Genomic DNA, 12,532 nt, shown 5'->3' with positions numbered 1-12,532 from the left:
ATGTGTCACTCATTAAAAAGCTCATAGCACTCCTCAAATGAGATTGTGTTGCCAATCCTGTTGTCTGGCCTGAATTACAGCAAGTGAAATTGCATTCTGCTTATCTAAATTCCCCCCACAGGATCTATATACAATTTTTATACTTGGCTAGCATTTCAAATGTTAGGTGCTGTTCCACACCAGAGGTTCCTGCCTGTCAGTCTGAAGGGAATCATTATTATACATCTCTTGCGCTTACTCAAAGGTTTTTGGATTTTGCGTTTACTAATTTAAATAATTACTATTGCTTGCTGTGGAAAACATTACAGAAACGCAGTTGTAGTCTAGTGAGAGATGATGGCAGGGAAAAATCTTTCCAGATTCTGAGAACATTAACTGATAAAATCACCTTAAATATTTGAAGGTTAAAAATACAGACTTTTTTTTTTAACTGTCAAAGTTTTCATCTATTAAAAATGGTATCTTACTTAAGCCACTTTGATCAGTACCAGGTTTAATAGAAAAACCTTAATTTTCTCCACATGCCCACAAATTTTAAAGCCATTCTTCAATAGTCAGCATATGATATTAGAAGTTATGAATACACATTGAAGAGCAGGCATTTGGTGTGAAACTGCTAAGTGATACTGCTTATTTTCAAAATAAAATAAGTGAGACACCCAAATTATGCTTTTCTTGGGATGAATGAGATTCAGTGAAGAAAAATGCATCTGATAGAAACATAACTGAGGGATGGGACACTCATCTTCGCAAGGAGTATTTAGGAAAAAGACGACAAGAAAATAAACTATCAGAATTTTATTTCTGTTACAAATTATCACAATCACAATTAATATAAAACAGAGAAAGCACTGAGGAAACTTGACTGTTAGGTACAAGATCTATCAAGGTGTAAAAGCCTCATCCAAGACTACTACTAGAAAAACCTGTGACTGTATATTAGAGAAAACATTTCTATGCATCAAACACCAAGTGAAAGAGAATAAGCAGCAGAGTATAACTGACAGGGATTAAAACACCTTCATGTTATAAAAGTTTCTGAAGAAAACGGAAGTTGGATCATCATTTCTACCCAAGAGTCTTGTTTTGAGTAGAGCCCATTTATAATTAGCTATGAAGAAAAGCTTCAGCATAAAACACTAATCTTCATTTCAACTTATCCATGTCAGTTCACACATTAGACAAGCTATTTCCAAAAGCATTTAAATTCTAGTCATGAGACTTCACGTGCTCTCTTACACTTGCTGCGTAAGGCTGAAAAGACAGACTAGAGGGACATGAGCTTGCATTATTGCTTTGTAACAGGAACTTAGATGAGAATTCTTTATTGAGCTCCAAATAAAATATTGTTGCATCACTAAACAATTAAGAGTTTAAATATACCATTATTTTAAAAAGTCTATAACATTATATACTTTAAGGCTTTAATACAAGAAATACAGAATAGGGTTTTCGTACTCCGTAGCCTGTCTCATCGTTGTCTAGGCACACGGGTAAGTACAATGCTCTAAGCAGTCCGTAATTAACATGGCAGAAGTTCCTGAAAAAGAGCAAAATATAATTTATTTGTATACATCCCGACACTACCAACTATGAATTCTCTGAAGACTGTCAGATTATAAGCAGTGGGATCAGGCAATTATGCATATATTAAATGTATGTAGATTTATGGAAACCATTGCAGGAACTGCTATCATTGAAATTCAGTGCAAATGTGATGAAAGGGTTCAATAAAGGCAAATTAATAATATGGTTAGTGATAATCATTACCATTACTTGTTTGACAAGTAACACAGAAGTTGACCAGTGTTAGAACACAAAACCCTACCAGAATGGATGAACACTCCTAGGTTAGTTTGTCACAATAAAAGAAAGGCTGCCTTCTACATTGTTGCTTGGGTTTTTCTTTTAAATTTAAGGATCTTTTTAGATTATTTTTCCCTCTTTTCAAAACATAAAGGATTTCTTTGCATAGATTACTCCAAAGGAAAAAAAAAAAACACAAACAAAAAAACAAAAAATTGCAATAGCAGAACACAATGCTAGTGCATGGTATTTCAGGAACTGTCAAGGGACATTTTGTACCACAAATATGTAGTTTCTTAGAAGATCTAATGCCAGCTGTTTGAACTGATGCAGCTTATTGTGCACACATGTATAGGATGTGAGAACTGATACACATTTTTAAGAGATAGAAACCCAAATTTTCATAGGAGAAATAAGATGTATTTATTTGGAGCATTGGAAAAAGGAATCATAGAATGGTTTGGGTTGGAAGGGACCTTCAAGACCATCTAGTTCCAACCCCCTGCCATGGGCAGGGACACCTCCCACTAGACCAGGCTGCTCAAAGCCCCATCCAGCCTGGCCTTGAACACCTCCAGGGATGGGGCATCCACAGCTTCCCTGGGCAACCCGTGCCAGTGCCTCACCACCCTCACAGTAAAGAATTTCTTCCTAATATCTAGTCTAAATCTCCCCTCTTTCAGTCTAAAACCGTTACCCCTTGTCCTATCGCTACCCTCCCTGATAAAGAGTCCCTCTCCACCTTTCCTGTAGGCCCTGTTTAAGTACTGGAAGGCTGCCTTAATGGATTTAAAATTCATACAGCTATCATGCAAAATAAGCAGACTTTCTTAGATGTGTCAAATCTAGATCTTGCAACTCAGTAAAAGAACAAAACTGGACTAAAACGGTTAATTTTTCCTGTCAAGGTGGGACTCAGCTACTTAACTGGAGCACCTCACAGCCACAGGCTACTCCATCGTCTGTCAGAGGGACACCTGGCCTGTGACCAAACCAATCAAGGGCTGCGCTCTTAGGAGGGGAATTTTCTTTTAATTCACTCATATGACCTGCAACATCCAGTCATATGACACTGTCACACAGCAGTGCACCCAAACAGCCTCTGCATGATTTGACAAGGACACACTTTCCCCCCAAAACGGGGACCTGGAACAATTTAAATGTTTATAGGACTTCAGGGCAGAGTGGCAGAAAAGTAGCACAAATGCATACTGGTACGTTCATCCTCCATATAGGAGGCATTAAGCAAAGATAGCATAAAAGTAAAAAAGAGCTGGATAAATAATACAAAAGGTTGAATTCACTTCTGATTCACGGATTCATCTACTTGCCATCTCTGCTACTAGGTATTTTAGTTTCAACCCATCAAAGTTTCTTCATATATGGTTAATATGAAACTTCATATTGAAAACTTGTTATGACTTGTATACTCATCATATTACATGGTTTAAGATTTGGCCAGTTCAATTATAAATATTTTAAAAGATATTTATATACTCAGTTTTGCCATAGCAGTTCTAGCAGCTGGTATCCAGTATTTGCCCTCTGAGCCCCAGAGGGCATAAATCATCTTCAAGCTCTCCTAACCTTAAAAGGGTCCTTTGCTTTAAATCTTTAAAATACTCACAAAGTGGCTTTAGAACAATTTTGAATGCACAAAAAGTTTCTCTAGCCTGTGACAGCAGTCTCTTAAATTTATTGTTGTATACAGAGGCCGTGCAATGTATGCAATATTTCAAAGTACAGAGCTGTATTCACCTAAGTTATGTCAAATCAAGGCACTGAGATCATGGGCTTAGCAGGAAGAATTACCATTCCGAGTAGGAAATACAGGAAAAAAAATCAGTTCTATTTAAAATATACAAAAGCTCAGCATAAAAACAGTCAAATTATTTCTTACTTTATATATTGAATTCACCAGAAACAGTAACGCTAGCTATTCTTCAGATAATGTTTCTCAATAGACTTGTCCTCCTTTATTTGTGCCAAAAATCAGTGTGCTCCTCGTACAGAAATGGTTGTCTTAGAAAAGTTATTCTACAAAATGCTTTCTTCAGCTTTCAAAAATCATTTTAGACGTGTTTGCTGACCAGATGAGAGTTTTAAGTTCCCATTTGAACACTACTAGCATAGTTACATTCATATTCTTTCACCTTCCTCTGCCCAATGAAATACTCAATTGGTTGAAATGTTGTCAAAGCAACATCTACCTTTCAATAAACAAACAGCCAGAGGACAGCGTCCACACACCACAACAGTTTAACGTCCCATTTAATGATAGTTTAAAACTACGATTTTTCCCTCCAGAACTCAACATAGCCAATGATTTTTGCTGGCCTCCAGCTCAGTACCTGTAATCATGATGTAAACTAAAGCCTTGTGTATAAGGAATTATGGACCCAATCAAAAGCTCCATTATTTCTCTAGTAATTTCACAGATGAGTAAAAATACCTACCAAAGCATCAGGAGATTAAGGTTTTTGTTCTCTTGGCTGTCCAAGGTGGTGGGTTTCCTGACAAAAGAAAAAAAAAGATATTTTTACTAAGTTTCAAAGACTTTAAAATAAAAAACTATAGAAAACAATGTAAATCAAACTATAATTCATAGAAACTTAATGATTAACAAAAAGCTTTAGATAACATTTGTAATGTTTAAGTTACTAGAATTTATGGAAAAATAATATATTACAAACTATTGGTTATGAGGTTTTACAGTTGTTTAATAGGGAATAGTTTGTCCAAATTTAACTAGCTAAGCTAAGGCTTTTTAGATTACTAACACAAATTAAACGTTTTAAAATGAGAATTTAGGTGTCCTTACAGTCTTTCCTACATTCTACAAGGAAACTTTCTAAGTTGTAGCCTCCCTGTTTTTATTGGTTATATTAAGATAAATTAAGTGAGATTAAAATCTTATTTGATTTATTTACCTTTGCAAATGAAGACCGTTTTAAGGGTTACACATCCTCTGCCTCTGACGAAAGCGACCTCAATTAGTCAAGTCAGAAAGTCTTTAAAAGCTTTGTGTTTATTGCTTCCAGCACGGAGCGAGGTGGTCATTAACGTACCAAAATTCTCATAAAAATTCCAAAGTTGCACTAGTGAAAAAATGCTCAACAAGATGAAAACTAGTCACATCTTTTTCAGAAAATTCATTAGCTATTTTAAACCATTTTTAACAAAAATATTTTGATTTAATGTGGCACTCAAGCAGATCCATACCATTTGGATACTTTAAACAGCATTTATATCTACGGTGAGTATAAATATACATTTAGGTTTATACCATTTTTTAAAAGAAGTCGCGCAATGTTTAATATGAGCCTTTTATGCTGATCACTGTTAAACGTATTTCTCCCTGTTTACTACTATTTATGAAGTTTTATTATGAGATAAAGCATAAAATTAATCTCACACACACTGATTTTTCTTTCAAAAGTTTATTTAGTATCAAGCAAGGGTAAAACTTTGCTTAACACTACAGAACATTTCAAGACTTGAGTTACAAAATACCACATTATTTGCATTTCTAATTTGCTTCCCTTTTTACGCATGTTTGCAAAGAGAAATACTAGCAAATGGCTGAAAATAAAAACTAAAAACTAAATTGTTGAAAACCTTTAAAATAAAAGGTTACGCTTATGTTAAAAGAATGGACTAACATATTTAGTAAACCTATTTTTTGTTTAACACTAGTTAATCAAAGGTTATTTTTTTGATCACCTATTTTTTCAAATACAGTTTGGAAATAACAAAGTTCCTTGTTTTACATATCTTGCTGTCCCAGTTGTTCTTTCGACAAAATATTTTAAGTTCAGTCCATCCATTCAGATTTTTTAAGCGCTTTGATTTAATAAAAAGGGATTGTTCATAGAAAAAATTACTTTGAACAGTATACAGGACTGGTGGAGATTGGATATTTCACAACATCAGACAGTACAATCAGTATCTGGCATATGGCTGGTCTCTGTAGACTCCTTTTGTTGTCCTTGCAGAAGGTGCCTTGTGTCTTGAGTTGGTCCATTCTTCTTGCCCTACAAGAAGGGACAATATAGTTAGACCCCTTCCCGTGTTCTCAGACGCTGTACTTATTTTTTCCTTATTTAACTGTGAATTAGATAGTGACATTTTATTTTCTGAAACCAAGGCGTGCAAAGTGAAGTCTAACACTTGAATAACAAAACTCTGGGTACAACACATCTACATGTACATACAACAACACTCAGAGTTATGACCCCACAATGCTTTTTCAGCAGGTAACAGTAAGGAGGGTGACAAGTTAATGGCAAAAAATATTTAGGGCTCTGGCATTCAGCTGGACCTGCTTGTTGCAAATACAAAGAAATGCCAGCTATCGTAGCAGACCTACAAATAATTATGCTAGGATGAAATGAATGGAGGATATGAATTATGTAGAAGCAAATAAGCTACCCTCAGAAATAAGTTTATTTGCATCAGTACCAATTTAGGCTTAATTCAAATATGCAATCCAATAGTGAAAAGCCTCAAGTATAACTACAAACACCTGTGGCTTCTAACAATCCAGGGGCAATATTCAACTTCACTGTAAACATACACCTCCTCTAAGACACAAGGAGTAGGAAGATGATTATAAAAAAAAATTAAAAGGGGAAGGGAGATTGCTTGTTTGAATTCTGTCAACAAAGCAAGTTTTTGAAAAGCTTGTGCTATATTCAATCCTTCATAGTCTCACCACGTTTTAGTAGTAATAAGTATTACCAAAAAGTAGCAAACTATTGTGTTAATAAGAACCAGACCCACTGTGCCATGCATTTACAACAAAAGAGAAGACACAGGACCAAATGCAGAGTATAAAACAACAATACTCAGGTACAGTCTAATCAGGTAAACAATTCAGAGTACCAACCCTGAGCAAAAAAAAACCCAATAAAACCCCAAAAGCAAACATGCCTGAAAACCGCGTATGTGCTTTCGGGCCTGCTTTTGGAGAATTGCCCTGCCCTAAGCAGACAGGTGTCCAAGTGCAGTCCAGAAACTAAGGGTGGAATCCAAATGACTGGGTATGGTAACCTAAAATGCAGGCATCAATTCATCTGTCTTTTTAGTCAATTACAAAATAAAAGTAAACAGTCAAAGAACCCTTGTACTCTGAATGGCACAGTAACTTCCTCAGGTAGCAGATATCTGAAATTAGGTGACAAGAATCCTCTAAGTGAAGGATCCAATTTCACAATCTCTTTGTAAAAGTCTCATCCCAGCTGCTTTATTTGTAAAAATTCAGGTGGTTGCCTGAAGATCCCAGGTTATATATGACACCTGGGTGATCAGAACATTTGCCTAGGTGCTAAAAGGAACAAGTTCAAGTTTGGTGTAAGGCTGAAAGAAACTTATACATCAAAGTTCCACAGGAATCTGATAATAAAATAACATACACAAGAAGCAACTTCTTTTGCTTAATCACACAGAAAGCAAGGCTCATATTAAGCATGGAAAAGAACCCCAGCCTGACAGTAAAGGCAATTGGCAGAGCCGTAAGAATTGAAGAATATCCTAGCTTTTTAGCACAGCTGCAAATAGCCGTTTAAACGTAAAAAGCAGTCTTGGTTACAGTTTAAGGGGAATTCTTGCTCCTTGTCAAGTAATTGGCTAAATCAATATGGTAAAGAGTCACCTTACTTTTTATCAGTTTTCATTCTGTTGCCATTCAGGGCTCCGAATTCTAAAAAAAAAACCCTGTTACTCTTCCTGTATCCTCTGGGTTGGCACCTGAGCTTCTCAAAAGAGGAAAAGTTAAGGTACTTCCCGAGGAACTGTTTCCTGCTGGCCAGTACTAGGCAACCATCCTGGGGTGCATTAAAAAGAGTGTGGCCAGCAGGTCGAGGGAGGTCATCCTCCCCCTCTACTCTGCCCTGGTGAGGCCACATCTCCAGTACTGTGTCCAGTTCTGGGCTCCCCGGTTTAAGAAGGACAGGGAACTGCTGGAGACAGTCCAGTGGAGGGCCACGAAGATGATCAAGGGACTGGAGCACCTCTCTTATGAGGAAAGGCTGAGAGAGCTGGGTCTGTTCAGCCTGGAGAAGAGAAGGCTGAGAGGGGATCTCATCAATGCTTATCAGTATCTAAAGGGTAGGTGTCAAGAGGATGGGGCCAGACTCTTCTCAGTGGTGCCCAACAACAGGACAAGAGGCAACTGGCACAAACTGTAATGCAGGAAATTGTCTGAGCAGAAGGAAAAAATTCTTTACTTTGAGGGCACCAGAGCACTGGAACAGGCTGCCCGGAGAGGTTGTGGATTTTCCTTCTCCGGAGATATTCAAGACCCACCTGGATGCGTTCCTGTCCAGCCCGCTCTGGGTGACCCTGCTTTGGCAGGGGGGTTGGACTAGGTGGCCTCCAAAGGTCCCTTCCAATCCCTACCATTCTGTGACACTGGGATTCTGTGATCTGCTCACCATGCAGTCTCACAACTTTTAGTTCAAGGCACCTGATGTTCTTTATATATTGTAAGGATGATTACTAGTATCTAACTCTGCATTTAAGGATGTACTTGAGGGTCAGCTGGTTCAGAAATAAAGCACATGAATAATTTGTAAGTGCAAAATCTTCAGTGGCTGTAACCCATAATCATTCTTCAAGGTATTTAGTCGTCCTCTCAACTTGAGTACATACATCACTTAATATTCTGAGTGGCTGTGCTTTGATAAATAGAAAACCAATTTTAAATGCAAAAGCAATGAAAAATCCATATTTCCAACTTTAAACACTGCAATCCACATTTTTCCCCTATCAGTCAACTGTCTGCATTAAGCAGTTTTGTACATTTTTCCCCCCATCAATTTTTCATTCATAAAATAGTCTTAGAAATATCAGGCTTATAACAGCAAATAGTTTATTTTAATGCAGAAATAAAGATTTAAGCTATATATCTATCAAGACCAATTGAAAGTGCTGTGGGACAGAGGAATTTCAAGTGACCTCTTCTTTTGATGAACTGACTTCCTCCTCAAGCGAAATAAGAAGTTTAAGGAGACTACATTGAGTAAACTTCTGTATTAGGTGCATTTATCACAACTTAGTTGGGGTCATTTTATTTTTCACCAGGAAGCACTTCAAAATGGAGTTCAAGAAATACACCATGGAAAATTTTAAGTAGGGCTCTAAAAATCACTGAAGCATCCATTACGCAGAATTACAACTCTTTTTAAACTAGTTACTAACAATCAAATGTTTGAGATTTGAGTGATCTAGATTATATTTCTGTGATCTCTAGCCAGAGATTTAACATTTATCCCTTAAGCAAAGGTGCCTTTTAACATGCATTATGCTTCTAATCCGTAACAGATTTCTTTAATTAAACCTGTCACTGACACACTTCTAGCTTAAGAAAATGTGATCTTTACCACTGGCATATGTTTTTTGCTTCATTACGCATTGTTTTGTCTCCATATGAGTAACCCACTGCCCTCATGTCTATTAGCTACCTGAAGTACTTTCATAACCTTTACATAATGACTCCCTGCTTGATTTCACAAGACTGATGCATGAAAATGAGCTAACGCAAAAAGACCATACGAGTCTTAACTGCGCCCAATTAGGCCCCGATTCAGCTGAGAACTTCAGCATATTCTTACCTTGTACCAAGTTTCAATGCCAGTTGTGCCACACTAGAAGCATGTGCTTCCAGCTGCAAACTCATGAAAAAAGGTTGCACATCCCCTCGAATCTCATTGAACAAGATATGAGAAGGGTAGGTACACGTTATTTTTTTTTTATTTCTTTGATTTTATTTTCACATGACTATGTTAGCTAATAGACCACAGAAACCTCCTTGGGTATTTTTCTCAATAACCACACGAGGAGCTCTGTGCCAGTGCAGGAATCCCTGAACAGCTGTTACCCACTGCAGAACTGAAGTGTGCCTTCTGGAAATTCTCCTTTGATTATTTTTTCAAGAGTCTACTACTGTAGTCACTCAGCTCAAAGCTACTCACCATAAGAGTCATATGTTTCTTCACTCAGTCCATGGCCATAGTCATAGTAATCTGCTCCACTGTACGGGAGAGGGGAAGTAGGAAAAAGAACAGGAAATAAAGTAGTTATTCAAGAAGCAATGCTTATCATTCTACCTCTGAAAAGAAGAAAGTTTGAAGGATACAGACATGCCCTAAGGTAAGAAAGGTAAGCGTCATGTGACACAATTTCAGCTTAGGTCCTGTTTGTTCGTTAATTAGAAGAGAAACTAAACCATATGTACTTTCATTTGGATTTTTTTTCATTACTGAGCCCCTGGTCTGCAATGTCAATGTGGATGTGGGAATTTTATATTTAAAATCATACTTATAGTTGGGAAGGCTAAAGATCTTACAAGTGCCACTGAAAGAATAGGAGGTGTAGGTACTGAACCAACCATTTGTCATATAAGCTGCTGTTCATTACCTACTGCTGCCCGGTATTTTGCCTTTGCATCTTTGAATTTACTGATGAAAATACAATAAAAGGACAAGCAACTTGCTGATCAGAGGGTTATATAGTTGCTATACATGTACAAATTCCAGTGTCTTCAAAATACGACAAGTGTGCACATATGTAAATGCTATCATTTTAATAGGAAGACAAGAAACAACAGCAGCAACTAAGTTAAAAGCAGAAGTCTGCAGTCATTAGGATTCAAAAGTACGGATGAATACCATAACCATGGCCTAAAAAAATCTTCCATTTCATAACGGCATTTCTACTTGTATTAAGACCACTGAATGGAAACTGAAGGACAAGCCTTATTACATACTACTTTTCCATTAGGCTTTCATATTTCATGTAAGCATACCTATGTACAGTCTTTTACATAGTTGACAGAACAAAAGTCTATTAGAGGTGTTTGTAGCACATCAAAAGCAAGTCCCTTAATTGTTTCTTTCCCTTTTTTTCCTAACCACAGCCAGACCCAGGGCTGGCGATATTCGGAAAATGCTCTACAAACTAATGTGACCAAGTCTTTACCTTCTGAGTGAGAAGGAAACCACTAATAAGTGTTCACTAGCAAGTATTTTCTAATATTGACAAAATGTTTCTAATATTAGATTGATAACGAAACAAAAACCAGAGAGAAAAAGCAATTTATAGCCTTAACATGAATTAGCAGGTAAAGCATTTTTATAAAATAAATAATACAGGACAATTGCTTCTAAACTGACAAAAGACAAAGATCATTTGTAGTGTTTGGGTTGCTTATGTTTTGGTTTGGGTTGTTGGGTATTTTTAAACTAAAAAGTTCTAAATACCACAAAATAATCCAGGCTAGAAATAATACAGTTCTGCTGTGTGAAAATGCTTACGTAAAAAGTGTGGATTAGCATTTGTTCTTGCTACTATAATTCTTCTCTAAACAAAAACTTAACTAGAATGCACTATGAAGACCCACAAAAAGTGTTATCTATGGTTTGTCAGTCCCTGTGATGAGGACCCCAAAATAATAAGGGCAAAGTTTGAAGCACAAAAAATTTGTCCTGTAGCAGCCAGTGATAAAATAGCCTTTATTCTCACAACCAACTTAAAACTGACATTCACAATTCTTCCCCACAGTACTTGATTGTTTATTTTAAGGCTGTCATCAAGTTTAGAAGCCTATAGCAACTGAGCCTATCCCCGTATCTGTCCGTCCTGTCAGAACGGCTCTTGCAGGGTTTCATTTCATAGACCTAAAATATCTAATAAACAAAAAATGACTCATTTTACAGCATGTAAATTGCAAAGCGAATAAACATCAGAAAGGAAAAGTCTTTTACTTATACTGAAAGTATATCACAACCCATCTTTATTCATGGACAAACCCTTCAAAATTGATAATCTTTCCAAAAAGCACAAGCTATAATGTGAAGTAATGTTGCTAGCGCAATCCAGTACCCCCTACTCCGACCACTTTCATTTGTGCTCTATGAACGTCAACACTCTCTCAATTCAACTGTACGTTAAACAAATGCCAAATTTCAGATAAGACAACTTAAAGACTATGACCCAAATAAAAGGGTACATACAGACAGCTGTAAGGAGTTCTGTGTAAAAAAAAAATGTTAAAAAAGTTTATTTTTCTTTGTTTCCCCTGTAACAATCTGCATGGCCTATGGAGTTCGCAGCCAGAATCAAGATAACTGAGTTTTTTCGGGAGGAATTAAAGAAAAATCTAGTACCATATATGAAGTTATAAGCTTACAGAACTGTTTTCTTTTTTTCTAAAGCAATCACTTGCTAAATGGGAAGTTAGTCAAAGGAACATGCAATATCAAACTTCTTTGTAAATTGTATGCTTGAAGACATTAACTGAGATAGTGGAGGTCAATTCTATTGTTAGGAATTAAGTAGCTCTATTAAATAATTCTCCCTTTGGACAGAAGGTGTGATGTCAAGGATGATTTTAAAAGAAAAGCTGACCTTTTTTTTAATGTATATTCTCTGGCACCTTGGCATTCTGACTGGAGACTATTCAAACTCAATTTCCCTTTAATGGATTTATTCTGGAAGGGAAACCCTTTTCTTCCTATGAATTTCCTATCATAAAAAGGAGAACAAAACCACAAAATAGGTTTGTTCTTTACCTCATGTGCCTCCCTCCTTTCAGAACAAGGGAAAAACCATACCATGGATCCCTTCCTGTTTAACCCAGAACACTAAACCTGGAGTCTGCTTTGAGTTCGTACGAGGTCATTTTCTTCAGTTTTCTTAATTTTCCCTTACTTCTCCAGTTGTCTGC

The 12,532-nt window shown here is 36.7% G+C and overlaps 1 protein-coding gene across 10 annotated transcripts in view; it reads right to left on the bottom strand.

Moving 5' to 3' along the window:
- Window positions 1-785: 785 nt before the first annotated feature.
- Window positions 786-12,532, bottom strand: part of KHDRBS3 (KH RNA binding domain containing, signal transduction associated 3) — a 93,546-nt gene continuing 81,799 nt past the window's right edge. For 5 of the 10 annotated variants that reach the window (XR_012585804.1, XR_012585805.1, XR_012585802.1 and 2 more), the window contains 4 exons: window positions 9,780-9,838; window positions 5,691-5,840; window positions 4,263-4,319; window positions 786-1,540 (listed from right to left, as the gene is read on the bottom strand). Coding sequence is in view for 5 of the 10 variants with exons in the window: in XM_074577896.1 (XP_074433997.1) it covers window positions 5,749-5,840; window positions 9,780-9,838 (151 nt within the window). In the remaining 5 variants the exon portion in view is untranslated. Of the gene's footprint in view, window positions 1,541-4,262; window positions 4,320-5,230; window positions 5,841-9,779; window positions 9,839-12,532 lie in introns of those variants that run through there. The other 5 variants (XM_074577896.1, XM_074577895.1, XM_074577894.1 and 2 more) reach the window with 1 other exon arrangement.

The sequence above is a fragment of the Larus michahellis genome, chromosome 2, assembly GCF_964199755.1.
Source record: "Larus michahellis chromosome 2, bLarMic1.1, whole genome shotgun sequence".
Taxonomy (NCBI): Eukaryota; Metazoa; Chordata; class Aves; order Charadriiformes; family Laridae; genus Larus; species Larus michahellis.
Note: the sequence above shows the minus strand (reverse complement) of the source record. Positions and strands in the feature narration are given on the sequence as shown.